Source organism: Dendropsophus ebraccatus, chromosome 4, assembly GCF_027789765.1.
Source record: "Dendropsophus ebraccatus isolate aDenEbr1 chromosome 4, aDenEbr1.pat, whole genome shotgun sequence".
NCBI lineage: Eukaryota > Metazoa > Chordata > Amphibia > Anura > Hylidae > Dendropsophus > Dendropsophus ebraccatus.
This window is the reverse complement of record NC_091457.1, coordinates 103,328,407-103,345,038: the sequence shown is the minus strand read 5'-3', so window position 1 is coordinate 103,345,038 and position 16,632 is coordinate 103,328,407. Positions and strand designations below refer to the sequence as shown.

The 16,632-nt window shown below is 44.1% G+C and overlaps 1 protein-coding gene across 1 annotated transcript; it reads left to right on the top strand.

Annotated features, from left to right (window-relative positions):
- The first annotated feature begins 12,005 nt into the window (after nt 1–12,005).
- On the top strand, nt 12,006–16,423 carry HYAL1 (hyaluronidase 1). The gene is made up of 4 exons (XM_069966542.1): nt 12,006–12,117; nt 13,386–14,296; nt 14,972–15,061; nt 15,260–16,423. The coding sequence occupies exons 2-4, from the start codon at nt 13,394–13,396 to the stop codon at nt 15,575–15,577; spliced, it is 1,311 nt and encodes a 436-aa protein (XP_069822643.1). The 5' UTR covers nt 12,006–12,117; nt 13,386–13,393; the 3' UTR covers nt 15,578–16,423.
- The last annotated feature ends 209 nt before the right edge of the window (nt 16,424–16,632 follow it).

The following is a 16,632-nucleotide window of genomic DNA, read 5'->3' as shown; positions in this document are numbered from 1 at the left end:
AGCATGCTCCTGTGTGGCTGTGGTAGGACAACAACAACTCCCAGCATGCTCCTGTGTGGCTGTGTGTGGACAAAAACAACTCCCAGCATGCTCCTGTGTGGCTGTGTGTGGACAACAACAACTCCCAGCATGCTCCTGTGTGGCTGTGTGTGGACAACAACAACTCCCAGCATGCTCCTGTGTGGTGTGTATTTGTATATGTGACTGTATGTGTGTCTGTGTTTGCAGGATATATATACTGTGTGTCTGTATGTGTCTGTGTAAGCAGTATATACAGTGTGCGTCTGTGTAAGCAGTATATACACTGTGGGAGAGATTTATCAAGCATGGTGTAAAGTGAAACAGGCTCAGTTGCCCCTAGCAACCAAAGAGTCTGTGAGGAAAGGTGGAATCTGATTGGTTGCTAGGGGCAACTGAGCCTGTTTCACTTAACACCATGTTTGGTGAATCTCCCCATGTGTGTCTGTATGTGTTTATGTGACTGTATCTGTCTGTGTAAGCAGTATATACAGTGTGTGTCTCCAAGAGATAGGCTTAGGATGGGCTACAACCAGCCGGGAGGGGGGGGAAGTAATATTCTGCACAGGGCGCCATCTACCCTAAGGGTACAAACCCACACACCGTATACGCAGCAGATACGCAGCAGATACGCAGCAGATTTGATGGTTTAGATTTGATGCTGTGTTCAGTTATTTAGATCTAATCTGCTGCGTATTTGTTGCGTATTTGCTGCGTATCGCAGCAGTAAATACGCTGCGTATACGGTGTGTGGGTTTATACCCTAAGGGTGCCTTCACACCTAGCAAATCGCAGCGTAAATTACGCTGTGAGTCGTCTAGGTCCTGGCAGATCACTTTCACTACATACATGCAGCGGTCTAAACGACCGCTGCGTGTATGTAATTCTGCCGGCCACTTAACCCCTTCAGCTACCGCCCGCCTCCCGCTTCCACTCCACTGTATACATTACCCCTCCTCGCTGCACGGGGTCCCGGCGTACTGCTCTCCCGCCCAGCCAATCAGTGTGTTGCCCAGCCGCAGCCACTGATTGGCCCGGCGGGAGGGCAGTACGCCGGGACCCCTGCAGTGAGGAGAGGTAATGTATACAGAGCAGGAGCGGAGCGGGAGGCGGGCGGAAGCTGAAGGGGTTAAGGGGCTGGCAGAATTACTTACACGCAGCGGTCGTTCAGACCGCTGCGTGTATGTAGTGAAAGTGATCTGCCAGGACCTAGATGACTCGCAGCGTAATTTACGCTGCGAGTCGCTAGGTGTGAAGGCACCCTAAGGCCGGCCCCGGCTGCATTTTGTTTGCACTATGGGAACACAGCTTTACACCTTTTGCTGGGTTCACACTACGTTTATTTGAGGCTGTATGTTTGAGGCTGTATAGCAACCAAAACAAGGAGTGGATTGAAAACACAGAAAGGCTATGTTCACATAATGTTGTAATTGAGTGGATGGCCGTCATTTAATGGCAAATATTTGCTGTTATTTTAAAACAACGGCTGTTATATTGAAATAATGGAAGTTATTTACCGTTATATGGCGGCCATCCACTCAATTTCAACATTGTGTGAACAGATCCTTTCTGGGTTTTCAATCCACTCCTGGTTTTGGTTGCTATGAAGACCTGACATGAGGACCAAATACAGCCTGAAATATACTGTGTGTGAACCCAGCTTTGGCTGTGATTCCACACATTATCTTTGCTCAGTATTTTGCAACCAAAACCAAGAGTGGATTGAAAAAACAGGCTATGTTCACACACTGTTGAAATTGAACTGATAGCCGCCATTTAATGGCAAATACCGTCCGGGATCCCATTAAAGTAGAGGCATTGTTCCACCTGGCACAAAGTAAGGCCGTTGTTGCCATCGGCGGCGTACTTTTACGTAGTGTGAACATAGCCTTAAGCAGTGTTTTATCAGGTATGTAGTAAAATATGAAAAAAGTTATGGCTATAGAAACAGTGCGATAAAATAAATTATGTGAAAAATAGTTTTGATTGTTCAAAAATAGTAAAACATTAAAAAATATACACTAAGGCCTTGTTTACACTTTCAGTAGTTTGCTACTGTTGTCTGCAATGTGCAAAAAATTAGTAATCCGTAATCTGTATTTTTTACACATCTGCAAAAAATGGGAAGATGATAGTTAAATTAAGGTGATAGCTATTATTTGCGGACATTCCTCACATTTCTTCTGCAAAACTTATAGACTTCTATAAATAAATCCATCTGCAATTATTACCTGTGAGGACCCTTAAAACTATGGACAGTGTGAACAGTCCAATAGAAATCAATGTGCCCTAAATTCACACTGCGTACGAATCCGTACGCAGGTCTTACGCTGCCGTACATGTACGGCTGAAACTACGGGTGTGCGAAAAATCGACATGCGGCCGGATGCGTACGAACTGCGAACATATGCCCGCAGTACAGTTATGCTTCCCTAGCTTGTTTCGAAGCGATTTGAGGCAGGTCATTTACTTGGAAATCTTCGCCCAGCCCCGTAAACCACACAGAACCTTTTGGATCGAAAAGTCAAGTTCAATTTGTCTGAAATAAGTACTCCGTACGGGACCGCATGGAAATCCACGGCCGTGAGTTTCAACATTTCCGTCTTCAAACAATGGTCTTGTTCATTTTTCACGGAGCCGTATACGATCCGGCCGTAAGCTCATACGTAGTGTGCATTGTGCGGGCTTATATAGTATACTTTCAAGCAAACGCATCAACCTCAAAACTTCGTGCGTATATTCGCGGTTCGCACTACAGATGGATTCATACGCAGTGTGAACATAGCCTAAATGTGTAAATGTACGGAATGTGTAACTAAGGCTATATTTAGTATCAACCTATAATATAAAGATTAATTAATAATTATTGAATGGATTATTTTGTGACTTTTATGTAGCAGTCATGAACGCTTTTGTTTTGCAGTGTCACCCGATTTAATTTCCTTAGTTGAAACAAAGCAAAATAAATGCAGGCTAACATAGTGATTATTGGTCATGTGAACCATTATGTGGCCAAATTCTGCATATAGTCCTAACCTTATACCATATAATAAACAGTAAAAAAAACTAAAATTATGGCAGAATTGCACTTTCTATTTATATGTATCAAACATGAACTAAGCCTGTTCTTTCCACAATGACAGAAACATCAGTTATACTAAACTGCATGGAGATTATTCATAGTTCTCAGTATATAAATGCCACCTAGTGGCCACAGCTGGTTCTGCAGATTAATTTATGCCACCCGGCGGTGTTTGATGGCGTTAGGGTCTTTTCACACGTTAGTATATTGTTATATCTGCTATTTTTCATTAGCAATTCACAAATTTCCATCCAAATTGAATCCATATTGCATCTGTATTTTTTGCTGATCCATGCATAGAACGCCGCCGGCATGGGGAAGCTGGTGCCGTAGTCTTTTTTTTTTAACTGCAGTCTGGTTCCCGTGTGTGGCGCCGTTCTATTCACGGGTACCAGGCCGGGGGTGAAGCACTGGAGGCGGGCCAGCCCGCCCCCAGTGGGAGGAAACCCCCTCTATGACACGGCTCCATTAATTCTAATGCTTGCTTCTCTAACACTTGCTTGCTGCGCAGAATACCTCCTCCAGCCTTCTCCAGCTCCCTGGATCCTTCTCCGGCAGCCGTTTCCACCTCTCATCCTGCAGGTGCCAGCCAGTGCTCTCCCCGGGCTGCAGCAGATCCTCCAGCCTGCTCCAGCTGCTAGAACCCATTTCCAGGCTGCTTGCACTCGTGCTTCAGCACCGAGGGCCTGTAGATGGGTGCCGGCAGCTGGGCCAGGCTGGAGGAGCTGTTCCCTGTCGCGGGCAGAAGCAGCGGTCGCCCAGGATAAGCTCAGGCAGGCTGGAGGACCTGTTCCCCACAGCAGGGAAAAGCAAGGGCTGCACGTGAGTTCAAACAGCCACCTGCTCCTGCTTCTTTCTCTGCCTCCGTTGCAGGGAACACCTGTTTAAAGTGGAGATTCCCCTCATAATTAAGATGGGTGTTGGTACATTTGCTTTAAAGCACACCTGAAACACACTGTGTAACATCTAGAGAAATCATCAAAGATATCAAGAAGAGAATTGTGGACTTGCACAAGCTAGTTCATCCTTGGGTGCAATTTCCAGATACCTGAACACCAAACAATTATTGGCCGCACTTGGAAAACCGATCTGCTGAAATGCACAATGTTGGTTGATTGTTGTCTTAAACAAGTTCTATTAAAAAGACAACGATATCGATGGTCTGCTGGATCGTCTGAGTGTTGTCCCACCACGGGTGTTTCATGTTTCGCAAAAGCTTCTTAGGGCCCTATTCCACGGGCCGATTATCGTTCAGGTCATCGTTAAATTGTTCGAATCTAAACGATAATCGTTCGGTTGAGTAGCAGTTAACGACTAACGACCGAACGAGAAATCGTTGATCGTTTAATGAGACCTGGACCTATTTTTATCGTTGCTCGTTCGCAAATCGTTCGCATTGAATAAGACGTCGTTCGCAGTAGTGACGAACGCAATAGCGATGACAAGACGACCGCAAGAACGATCATAAGTAACGATTATCTTTCCATGTAAATGGGTGAACAGTTTCAGGTCTTTCGCAATAGCGGTCGTTTGGATAGTTTATCGTTAATGATTATACGAACGATAATCGTCCCATGGAATAGGGCCCTTATTCTAGGTTAAGTGGTAAGGAAGGTAGTATTCTCTAGTTTCAGCACTAGATGATGGGAGGAGGTGGAGCGTCAGTTCTACTTAGATTCTTGTGGGCGCAGGACACACAGAGCAGACGTCCCTGCTGTAGCCAAGCCAGGGCCTGGCTCTGCCAGAACCCTTGTCTGGGACAAGTCCGGTCTAGACAGTGTGTTAAGTGAGTTGGTTAAGACACGTGTATGCAGAAGCAACCAGAGACACTCAGTTCCTTCAGTCTATTTACTATATCTGTTATGCAGTGCTAGACACTACCAAGGGAAAAGAGTTGGGGTCATCCTAGCCCACGATAGGGCAGAAGGTGGTCAGACTATAGTCTATACACGGGTACAAGTAAACTTCTCACTCTTAAGTATCTCTTCAAATTCCAGCAAAGCACAGAACTACATTGGATTAGGACTCCCTTGACAAACTCCGCTCCTCTACACTGCTCTACTCTGTTTCTAACTCTTCAAGCACTGCTATAACTACCTCTACTCTATTCTACGCCTCCAAGCATTTCCGCAGCACAACCAAGTTTAAGCACTAAAGCCTGTACAAAGATTCATCTATTTGCTGTCAAAGTGTTCTGTATTATCCAAAGACTGTACAGTAAAGCTGTTCTATTTTTTCATCACTGGGACTCCTTTCCTCCGCACCAGCACCTATACACCATAGCCACACACCTTGGTTCATTTTTCAGTCTGGGTGGGTCAATTGTCACTCAGGACTACCGTGACAAAAACTCAAGGGACCCATCACAAACCAGCAGGTCACCGACCATTTCTGGGGAATATAGCCAGCCTCTATATAAAGCAGGTACCAACATCACACCTGTGTGCTGGATTAGCACTGGTGTCACAACATCACGGTGGACCACCACATCCGGGCAGCCCCTGCTGCAGTTCCCTGCAAGTCCTTCCCTAGCTCCCTGAAAGTCCTCTACCCAGCCCGCTCGATGTCTGCGCGTGTAATAGCACAGACAGTGAGCAGGGAACAAGGAGCAAGCTAGCACTGACCTGACAGGTCGGTGCTCGCTTGCTCCTTAATTTCACGCAGTGTAATAGGGCCTTAAGTGTCATTACCCACAGTAAATTGGGCACTGTATCAACATGGGTGAAAGGCCACTTTAAAAAAAAAAAAAAATTACTCTAAAAACAACAACAAATAACATAAAAAAGCCAGATTAGTGTTTACAAATACACACAGAAAAAAAATACCTTAATTTTTGGAGACATTTTCTGTGGTCCGACGAAATTACACTAAAGTAAATCGTTACGTTTAAAGTTAAAAGGGAGAAGCTTTTTTTTTTTTTTTTTTTTTTGAAGCACAGGGGTGGCAGCATCATGTTGTGGGCTTAGCTTGAGGAAGGATATCTCAAATGTTTGAACCAAGTCATACAGTTTTAGACACAAGCCTGGAGGACAGAAATGGCTGCACATCGCACCCAAGGTTGATATGAAAGCCTGTTCAGCTACATTAAAGTGACTGTACCACCAGGCCCAGGCTGAAGCACTGGAGGCGGGCTGACCCACCCCCAGTGGGAAGAAACCCCAGCCCCTCCATGACGTGACTCCATTAGAATCAATGGAACCCTATCATAGAGGGGCTGGGGTTTCCTCCCACTAAGGGTGGATGGCCCGCCTCCAGTGCTTCAGCCTGGGCCTGGTGCTACAGTCACTTTAAATTCCAATATCAGAAGTTAGTATATAATTTGATCAAACCATATTGCCTCATGTACCATGTGCAGGTCTCTGATACACATGAGTCCCTTTACTAAACGACACTGTGCCGGTCAGCGAACGCCAACCCCGAAAAGCATGCGCAAGCAGGAAAGGGGGACCACAGAATGGCCCTGCAATCCCACTGTCACAGGACCAAACCCCAAAGGCCCCCCCAAACCCCACAGGCGCCGACGGCAGAGAAGGCGGCCGCCAAGCAACACAAGTGTGAACAAGCTGTTACTACTCACCAAACCACCATCAGGTAGAATGGGAGAAAAAGTAGGTACTTACCACAGGTGCTACATGCTAATTTGGATCACATGGGTCTTACAAGGGAGGAGTGCTAGCCACATAGAAAAAAGGGACAGAATACATAAAATGCACAAGCCTGGAGAGACAGAAATGGCTGCACATCGCACCCATGGTTGATACGAAAACTTGTTCAGCTACATTAAAATACAACATGAGGCAATATGGTTTGATCAAATTATATAACAACTTCTGATGTTGGATTTTAATGTAGCTGATAGGCTTTCGTATCAACCATGGGTGCGATGTGCAGCCACTTCTGTCCTCCAGGCTTGTGCATACAGTTTAAAGGACAAGTGCCATGAAAAACTTTTTCCCAGTAATTGAAGCACATTACAAAGTTATATAACTCTGTAATATGCTTCAATCACCTATCTGCCTCCCTTGCCTGCCTTTTCCCCCCTCCACCCCCCACCAGGAAGTGTCTTCACTCACACAGACCTGATTACTGTCGTCACCAAGCTCTTCTCTCAGCTCCTTCTCCTGTTACACTAGCCTCCCCCCTCCCCTGCCTTGTCAGGTGACAGGCTTGCTCAGCTCCCATTGGCTGAACAACTGCAAGCCATCACTTGTCACATCTCACTTGCTTATCTTCCCTCAGACTGACTGGGGCACATAGGCAGCTCCCCCCTCCCCTCATACCCTCTCTCCTGCTGCCGTGGACTCAGTGAAGGAGTCATGTCACTAGAGAAGATAAGCTGAGCAAGCAGAGTCACCTGACAAGGAGGGGGAGGGGGAGGCTGGTGTAACAGGACCTAGAGCAGCCCTCCTGCTGATGACTCATCCTCACAAGAAGGAGCTGCCTGGTGACGGTGACAGTCATTAGGTCTGTGTGAGTCAGGACACTTCCTGCTGGGGGGTGGAGGGGGGAAAAGACAGGGAAGGGAGGCAGATAGGTGATTGAAGTGTATTACAGAGTTATATAACTTTGTAATGTGCTTCAATTACTGGGAAAAAGTTTTTCATGGCACTTGTCCTTTAACCCTTTGAGGACCAGGCCCAAAATGACCCAGTGGACCGTGCAAATTTTGATCTTAGTGTTTCCGTTTTTCCCTCCTCCCCTTCTAAGAGCTCCAGCACTTTCAGTTTTTTATCTACAAGGCCATGTAAGGGCTTATTTGTTACAGGAATAGTTGTACTGTGTAATGGCGTCATTCATTTTACCATAACATGTATGATGGAATTCCAAATATATTATTTATGAAGATATAAATTGGTGAAATCGCAAAAAAGAATGCAATATGGTAACGTTTGGGGGGTTCCTGTGTCTACGTAATGCACTATATGGTAACAGCGACATGATACTATTATTCTATAGGTCAGCCCGAACACAACCATATGCAGGTTACACAGATTCTCTAATGTTATATATTTTTTTAAAATGAAATCCTTTTTTTTGGCAATTAATTATAAATAAAATGGGACTATTGTGACGCTTATAACGGTTTTATTTTTTCACCTACGGGGCTGTATGGGGTGTCATTTTTTCCGCTATGATCTCTAGTTTTTATTAATACCATATGTGTGAAGATCGGACGTTTTGATCACTTTTTATTACTTTTTTTTTAATATATAATGTAACATAAAATCGGTAATCCGCGCACTTTTTTCCCTCTTTTCGTGTACGCCGTTTACCGATCACAATGACGCTTGTTATATTTTCATAGATCGGACAATTACGCACGCTACGGTATATTATATGTTTATTTGTTTATTTATTTTTATATGTTTTATTTATATAATGGGAAAGGGGGGTGATTTCAACTTTTATTGGGGGAGGGGTTTTGGGGTAGTGTGTTAGTGTTTATAACTTTTTTTTTTTTACACATTTGAAGTCCCTTTGGGGGACTATTACATAGATTAGTTTGATTTCTACACTGATGAATGCTATGCCATAGGCATAGCATTGATCAGTGTTATCGGCGCTCTGCTCATTGAGCCTGCCTGTGCAGGCTCAGTGTAGCAGATCGCCGATCGGACCGCACGGAGGCAGGTGAGAGACCTCCGGCGGCCCGTTTTACCGATCGGGACCCCCGCAGTCACACTGCGGGGGTCCCGATCGGTAAGTGACAGGGGACTCCCCCTGTCACTTACACTTAAACGCCGCGGTCGCGCCGCGATTGCGGCGTTTAAGGAGTTAATGACACGCGGCAGCGCGATCGCTGCAGCGTGTCATTACCGGTTAGGTCCCGGCTGCTGATTGCAGCCGGCCCCCACCTGCTGTGAAGCGCGCTCGGCTCCGGAGCACGCTTCATAGCGGGAGAAACACCCAGGGCGTACAGTTACGCCCTAGGTCGTCTGGGGACAGACTTCCATGGCGTAACTATACGCCCTGGGTCGTCTAGGGGTTAAGGCCAGGTTCAGACTATGTAAGTGTGCGGCTGTATTTGCGGCTGTAATTGTGCGGCGGTATTTTTGGTGGTTCATGCGTACGCTGGAAAGTATACGATATACGGTTGGACAATGCACACTATGTATGAATCTACGGCTCTATCGTAAACGGACCCGTAAAAAATGAACAAGACCATTGTTTGCGGCTGAATATGCGGCCGTGGATTGACAGGCGTTCCGTACGGAGTACTTCAAAAATAGCCGGCAATGATGCCGAATGCCGATGCCTCTAATAGTTAATATATTAAATTAATAAAACACATTTTCTTTGTAATAAAGTCACTTTCGTTGTTCAATAATTTAATTCTAACGAATCCATTATTTTGCAATTAAATATACTGTTAAAATAAATATATATATATAAATAAATGTATATTTATATGTATATTTATTTTTTGACAGTTTATTTAATTGCACAATGATGGATTCGTTAGAATTTAATTATTGAACAACAAAACTGATTTTATTTCAACGAAAATGTGTTTTATTAATTAAATATTAATTAGTACAGGAAGCTCCATAAGCCGTTAATTCATATTGCCGGCAAAAGAGCTTTCTGTACTAATCATCACTTTACTTTAATGAAAACATCAAATGTTTCTTCTAATTATGTTATCACAATAGCATTATTAGAAGAAACATTTAGAATTATATGTGCGCTCAGCTGATTGGCTGATCGGCTCAGCGCACATATAATTAGCGGGTCCGCAGCACAGTGACTTCATTGTGCTGCGGACCAGAGAAGAGGACACATCGGGGTGAGTATAGAGCTCTCTCCACCCCCTCCCCAGCACTGCACCCCTCCCAGCAAGGAAGGGGGGTCACTTAACCCCTTCCTTGCTGGGATGGGTGCAGTCTGGCATCAGTCTGGCCCCCAAGGGGTTAAGGGGGGTGCAATACATCCTCCCTTAACCCCTTGGGGGCCAGGCTGTAAGCAGCGATCTGTAAAGATGCTGCATACTGTAAGGAGCACAACACCGCTCACAATGATGGGTGTTGTGCTCCTGTTTGTGTGTTTTTTGTGTGTTTCTCCCTTTTTGTTTTTCAGATATCGGTATCCTGGGGATTACGTCGGATTCGGTGGACTACGTCGATGACCAGCGGTTATTTGTTGTTTTTTTTTTAATAAAATGGTCAATGAGGGGTGTGGGGGTGTTTTTATTTGAATAAAAAATTTTTTCAACTTGTGTCTTGTCTTTATTTCTTTACTTTATAGACTTAGTAGTGAAAGCCGTCTAATAGACGGAATCCATTACTAAGTCGGGGCCTAGTGTTAGCCGGTATAAAATGGCTAACACTAACCCCCCATTATTACCCCAGTACCCAATGCCACCAGGGGTACTGGGAAGAGCCGGGTGCCAGTGTTCCCGGAGCGTCAAAATTGGCGCTCCTGGACCGGGCGGCAGCAGGCTGGTAAGATTTAGGCTGGGGAGGGCCTAAACCAATGGCTCTTCCCACCCTGGTGTTACCAGGCTGCTGTCGTTTGGTTTTTAACCCGGCTGGTTATAAAAATAGGGGGGACCCTATGCTTTTTTTAAAAAAAATAAATAAATAAATAAAAAAAACGCAGCACAATGAAGTCACTGTACTGCGGACCGGCTAATTATATGTGCGCTCAGCCAATCAGCTGAGCGCACATATAATTCTAAATGTTTCTTCTAATAATGCTATTGTGATAACATAATTAGAAGAAACATTTGATGTTTTAATTAAAGTAAAGTGATGATTAGTACAGAATGCTCTATTGCCGGGAATATGAATTAACGGCTTATGGAGCTTCCTGTACAAATTAATATTTAATTAATAAAACACATTTTCGTTGAAATAAAATCAGTTTCGTTGTTCAATAATTAAATTCTAACGAATCCATCATTGTGCAATTAAATATACTGTCAAAAAATAAATATATATATAAATATACATTTATTTATATATATATATATTTATTTTAACAGTATATTTAATTGCAAAATGATGGATTCGTTAGAATTAAATTATTGAACAACGAAAGGGACTTTATTACAAAGAAAATGTGTTTTATTAATTCAATATATTAACTATGAGAGGCATCGGCATACTGCAGAGGATCGCAAACCCCGGTAATAGCAATTCATGTAAACTGTGTTCCCTGCTTTCCCAGATGCATCCAGAGGTGTTTGCATCACTTTCTAAAGATTTTATTTGTTATTTTTAGTTGAACCAGATTTCCAAGTAAATGACCGTATGTTTTGAGCCGCATGTCTATTTTTTCCCACGGCCGTAGTTTCATCCGCACATTTACAGCCGCATAAAAAATACAGCCGCACAGTTACATAGTGTGAACCTAGCCTACGGGTATAAACCCACACACTGTATACGCAGCAGATACGCAACAAATACGCAGCAGATTTGTTGGTACAGATTTGATGCTGTGTTCAGTTATTTAGATCTAATCTGCTGCGAGTTTGCTGCGTATCGCAGCAGTAAATACGCTGCATATACGGTGTGTGGGTTTATACCCTTAGGGCAATGGTACCATATGTATGTAAACTTTTGACTTTGCCTTTAAAAATGTATTTCTCTCATTATTCTGGTATTTGGCAAATATAAACATTTTTGGTAATCCTAATTGACCTAACACAGGAAAGGTTTATTCTGATTTCATGTCAGACAGTGAGAAAGTATATAGTGTATGTAAACTTCTGGATTCAGCTGTATATAATTAGTTATTTAATCAGTTTACATTGTAGCTGAAGAGTCAGAGATTGTATATTGTGGCTGGGGATGATGATACACTGGCGATGTCAGGAGCCCAGTCAGAGCTGAGAGGGAGGAGGGTTCAGGACTCCAATAGGGAACTGAAAGAGGAAGGAGGGGAGTATAAGGGAGGACACCACAGAGGAAGTGTCACCACATTAATGTTTTCAACTGCTGAGGGTATGAGGTGATCCTCCCTACATCAGGCGGCACAACTGATTTCTAGAAGGGCACAGACTGCAGCAGCGAGGGGTAAGGAGAGGGCTCATAGTTGGACATAGAGATGTTAACTATAAAGCTACAGATACAGTCAGGTTGAATTGTTATAATACATTGCACAAGACGACTCAGCGACAACACACAGCTCACAGAAAATCTCACATGTTCACTAGGAAGCCACAACTGACAGATAATATCACATGTTCACCATAGATTGTAGAATATGTTCAATAATAATAAATTCACATATGATACATATGTACTGGTAAACAACTTATAGATTGTATCACATGTTCAATAGTAACCAACAATGCACAAATAACGTCACGTGTTCACTGGCAGGGAGCTTTTTTATGGAATTGAAATGCTGTGGGTTTCCACAGGGAAATCTGCACCATTTTTGTGATTTTGTCAGTGTCGATTTTAGTGCAAAAAAGGTTAATGTATAGTATGCAAAGTGAATATATTTTAAGTGTCACTGTCGTTTGTAAAAAAGAAAAATTGACATGTTATAAAGACATGTCAAAAGTTTGGATCGGTCCTGGTCTGAGTGTTTACACCCGTACCGATCTGGAGAACGAGGCGGGAGAGGATATAATGCAGTGGGGTCGACTCCTGCTCTGTGTTAGGAAAAAAAGAGTCAGGCTCATAATGTATAATGTATTCCTACACATAGCGGGGAGCTCCTTCTCCTGATCGGTACCGATCAAAACTTTTGGTATGTCTTTATGCCATGTCAAAAGTTTATACAAATGCCAGGTGCACTTTAAAATTTGCAGTTAGGAATTGTGCAATGGATCCACAATGTTTCTGTAGAACAATAAACAAGTATATGGACTGTGACTTGCACTGAAGTCAACAGGTAAAGTCTGCTATAAGTGTTGAGAGGACCTGTCAAACTGTTCAAGATCAGCAACATCCTCCGAACCCAAATGCTAAGCATTTGATTCCCCACCGTTGCAGAAGTTGTATGCGGCCCTAGGGAGTACAGGAAAACATGGATACATCCATGTTTTCCTGGCTTCCCTAGGGCTGCATCCAACTTCTGCAGCTGCGGTAAATCAAATAGCGAACAATCAGATTTGAAGAATGTTGCTGATCCTGAACAGTTTGACAGATTCTCTCAACTCCATCTGCTACAAATCTGCAGCTGATTGACAAATTGACAGGCTGCTGTAGAGACTTCAGAGTCTTTTATTTTCATCTAAACAATGGGACCCTACGGGTGATGTTATTAACATGTTCAGTAGTAACTAACTATTTTACCGACAGCTCACAGTGATATTTCCTCTTATGTTTAGGCTCCGGGATGAACAACTCTTTCCGCCTGACATTTACGCTGCTCACATTTCTGGTTGTCACTCTTGCCAGTCCAGAATCTCTCCTTCCTGGAAGGCCTTTTATCACAATCTGGAATGCCCCTATTAGCCGGTGTTGGGACAAGTATGGGGTTGCCCTGGATTTTAATGCTTTTGACATTGTTGTTAATGAGAACCATTCATTTGTGGGCAGCGACATTGTGATCTTTTACAGTTCTCAGCTAGGCCTCTACCCTTACTATGACGAGAATGGAAATTCCATCAATGGTGGCACACCCCAAAATGCCAGCCTCAGTGAGCATCTAAAGCAAGCCTTTCAGGACCTAAATGCCACAATTGTATCCCCAGACTTTAAGGGTGTAGTGGTTGTTGACTGGGAGAACTGGAGGCCGTTGTGGGATCGCAACTGGGATAAAAAGTCAATCTACAGGGATCGTTCTGAGGACCTGGTGAGGCAGAGGCATCCCGACTGGTCGGATAAGGAAGTGATGACAACAGCCAAGAAGGAATTTGAGGAAGCTGCTCGAATGTTCATGGAAGGCACCTTGAATTTGGGACATAAATATCGGGCTGGTGGATTGTGGGGCTTTTACGGTTTTCCCTCCTGCTACAATTATGGCTACAAAAACTCAACTCAGAATTACACAGGAGAATGTGCTCAGGTGGATATGGAGAGGAACAACCAGCTACAGTGGATGTGGAGGTCCAGTCGTGCTTTGTACCCAGACATCTACCTGGAGTTGCTGCTGAAGAAGTCACAATATGTCCGCCAATATGTCAGGCATAGGATAGGAGAAGCCTTTAGAGTGTCCACTAAGGGGCCTGAGGGGGAGATCCCTGTCCTGCCCTATGCCCGAATTGTCTACACCTACAGTATGGACTTCCTGGAGCAGGTAAGGAGATACTACCATCCATCTTCCACAGACACTAAAATACAGAACGTGTATTCTCCCTTCATACCTGCCGAGAGGATAGGCTCTCGCTTGTCTGATCCAAAAAGAAAAAATGTCTTGCCAACTCACATTAGTTGTGACCTTCTGTACATGAACCTGGAGGAGCAGGATAAACAAAGCTATAGGTCCCACCCATACAGGAGGTACTGCAGAGCAGGGAATTGTGGGAAGACACAAACAGTTTGGGGAAATTCAATATTCTATACTTTACTATTGTTATTGTTGTACATTACTTAGGCGACATGTTCATGCTTACAGTTTTTACAGGGATGTTTTTAATAGTAAAAAAGTCACAAAAAAGAAGACATAAATGGGTCAGCATTTTCTATGTGAACAAGGTAATACACGAAGAGAGTCCCAAATTTACTAAGAAATGTGTGTCACAATGCTAAGCAATGAATACAGATACACACAATGTATGCTGGACACGTTCCCCCATTGTCTAAAAATGGTAGACAAAACCAAGCAACGATAAATGATGTACATAATACATAATTACATAATATATATTCAGGCTTCTTCTTGTAGCTGCTATGCTAATGCTAATATGCTAATATATAGTCCATATAGTGCTGTGTTCTTCTGTTAACCCTTTGTTGACTTTATGTCTTGCAGGAAGATTTGATTGAGACCATTGGACAGAGCGCAGCTCTGGGGGCCGCGGGAGTTGTTTTATGGGGAAATGCAGACTACAGCTCCAGCAAGGTAACTATCCCAGCATAAAGCTGTTTACTACTAATTTAGGAGGGACTGACTATCTGCTGTGGAGCCCATGAATTCTAGTATTACCTATGGGCCCCATCAGTGTCTATTGCATCTGGTGTCTGCTGCATCCCTGCTCTGTATTAGAACATAAGTTCAGCCTTTATGACGGTCAGTTCTTGTGTCTCTCTTTTATCACAGGGTGCCTGCCTCGCTGTGAAGTCCTATATAGATAATACCCTAGGTATGTATGTGGTCAATGTGACTAGCAGTGCCTTACTGTGCAGCCAGGCTATATGTACTGGTAATGGACGCTGTGTGCGGAGAGACCTTTCCTCTGAGGCCCAGCTTCATCTAAACCCAAGCAGCTTCAGCATCAGTAAAAACCTGAAAGGAGGAGGCTTCCTACTCTCTGGACAGGCCACAAAGATGGATATTCTTTATATGGCTGCCCACTTCCAGTGCCGCTGTTATCCAGGCTGGAAAGGGACAGACTGTTCACAGAAGATGGTACAATGACCATGGGGCCAAACACTGTAAAACAAGTCAGGCGCCATTTCTGCTGAGTGAAGATCTATGCACAGACCTATATAAAGATAAAGGTTTTAGCCTTTAGAATATAAAGGAGGATCTGACTGGCTTCAATATATTGTATGAGAAGAGAACTCTCCACAATCACCAGATTAACGTTAAAGGGAGTGGAGACTGCATGTGTTCTTGCCACAGAAATTGGCACGGATTCCGCTATTAGTTGTTTGAACAAGCCCTTAGACAGTCTTAGTAGATTTATGCCCATATGTTTAGGCAGGTATTGCCATTGAGGTCGGAGTAGGGGGATGGATCCTGAAGGTTGTCCGTCACTAATGTACCCCTATGAGTCTGGAAATCCAGGCAGATTTTCCGGATGTGTGCTGGTGGCCTTTTGTAGTTGTCCAGGAATAAAGAAGAAAGCATCATATTGGTTTACTTTTACGACAATGAGGGAGTATTACAGTAAGATTGTCCATATTGTCCATAGCAGCAGATAACATTGGGAGGTGCAGTCAGGAAACCTAAAGGTGACCATAAACAGGCGAATGGCAGGTTTAATTGACACAAGTATCAAGTGTATGGGGACCGATATGCTAGATTGGCGCTCGTTTACTGGGCCTATTTCACAGCCCGATAATCGTTTAACGAGGGCTGCAGGGACATCTTTACCGATGTCTTTGCAGCCCTTGTTTTAAACAACATACTTACCTAAACATGTTGCAGGGCTTCTTCTGCGCTCCTTCTTCCTCCCGGTCCCCCGCTCAGCAGCAGCTTCGGAGCGGCCTGTCTGTGCTGACAGACCACTCAGCCAATCACTGTCCTCGGCGGTCCTGGCCAGTAATTGGCTGAGTGGTCTGTCAGCTAAGACAGTCCGCACCGAAGCTGCTGCTGCGCGCGGGACCGGGAGAAAGGTAATGTATGGTGCTGCTGAAATCGTCAGTCGCCGGCGGCACATCGCTATTCCACTCAGCGATGCGTGGTCGGTGTCTGGTGATTTTAGGTTTGAACCTAAATAAATGATCAGCCGATGATCATGCCATATC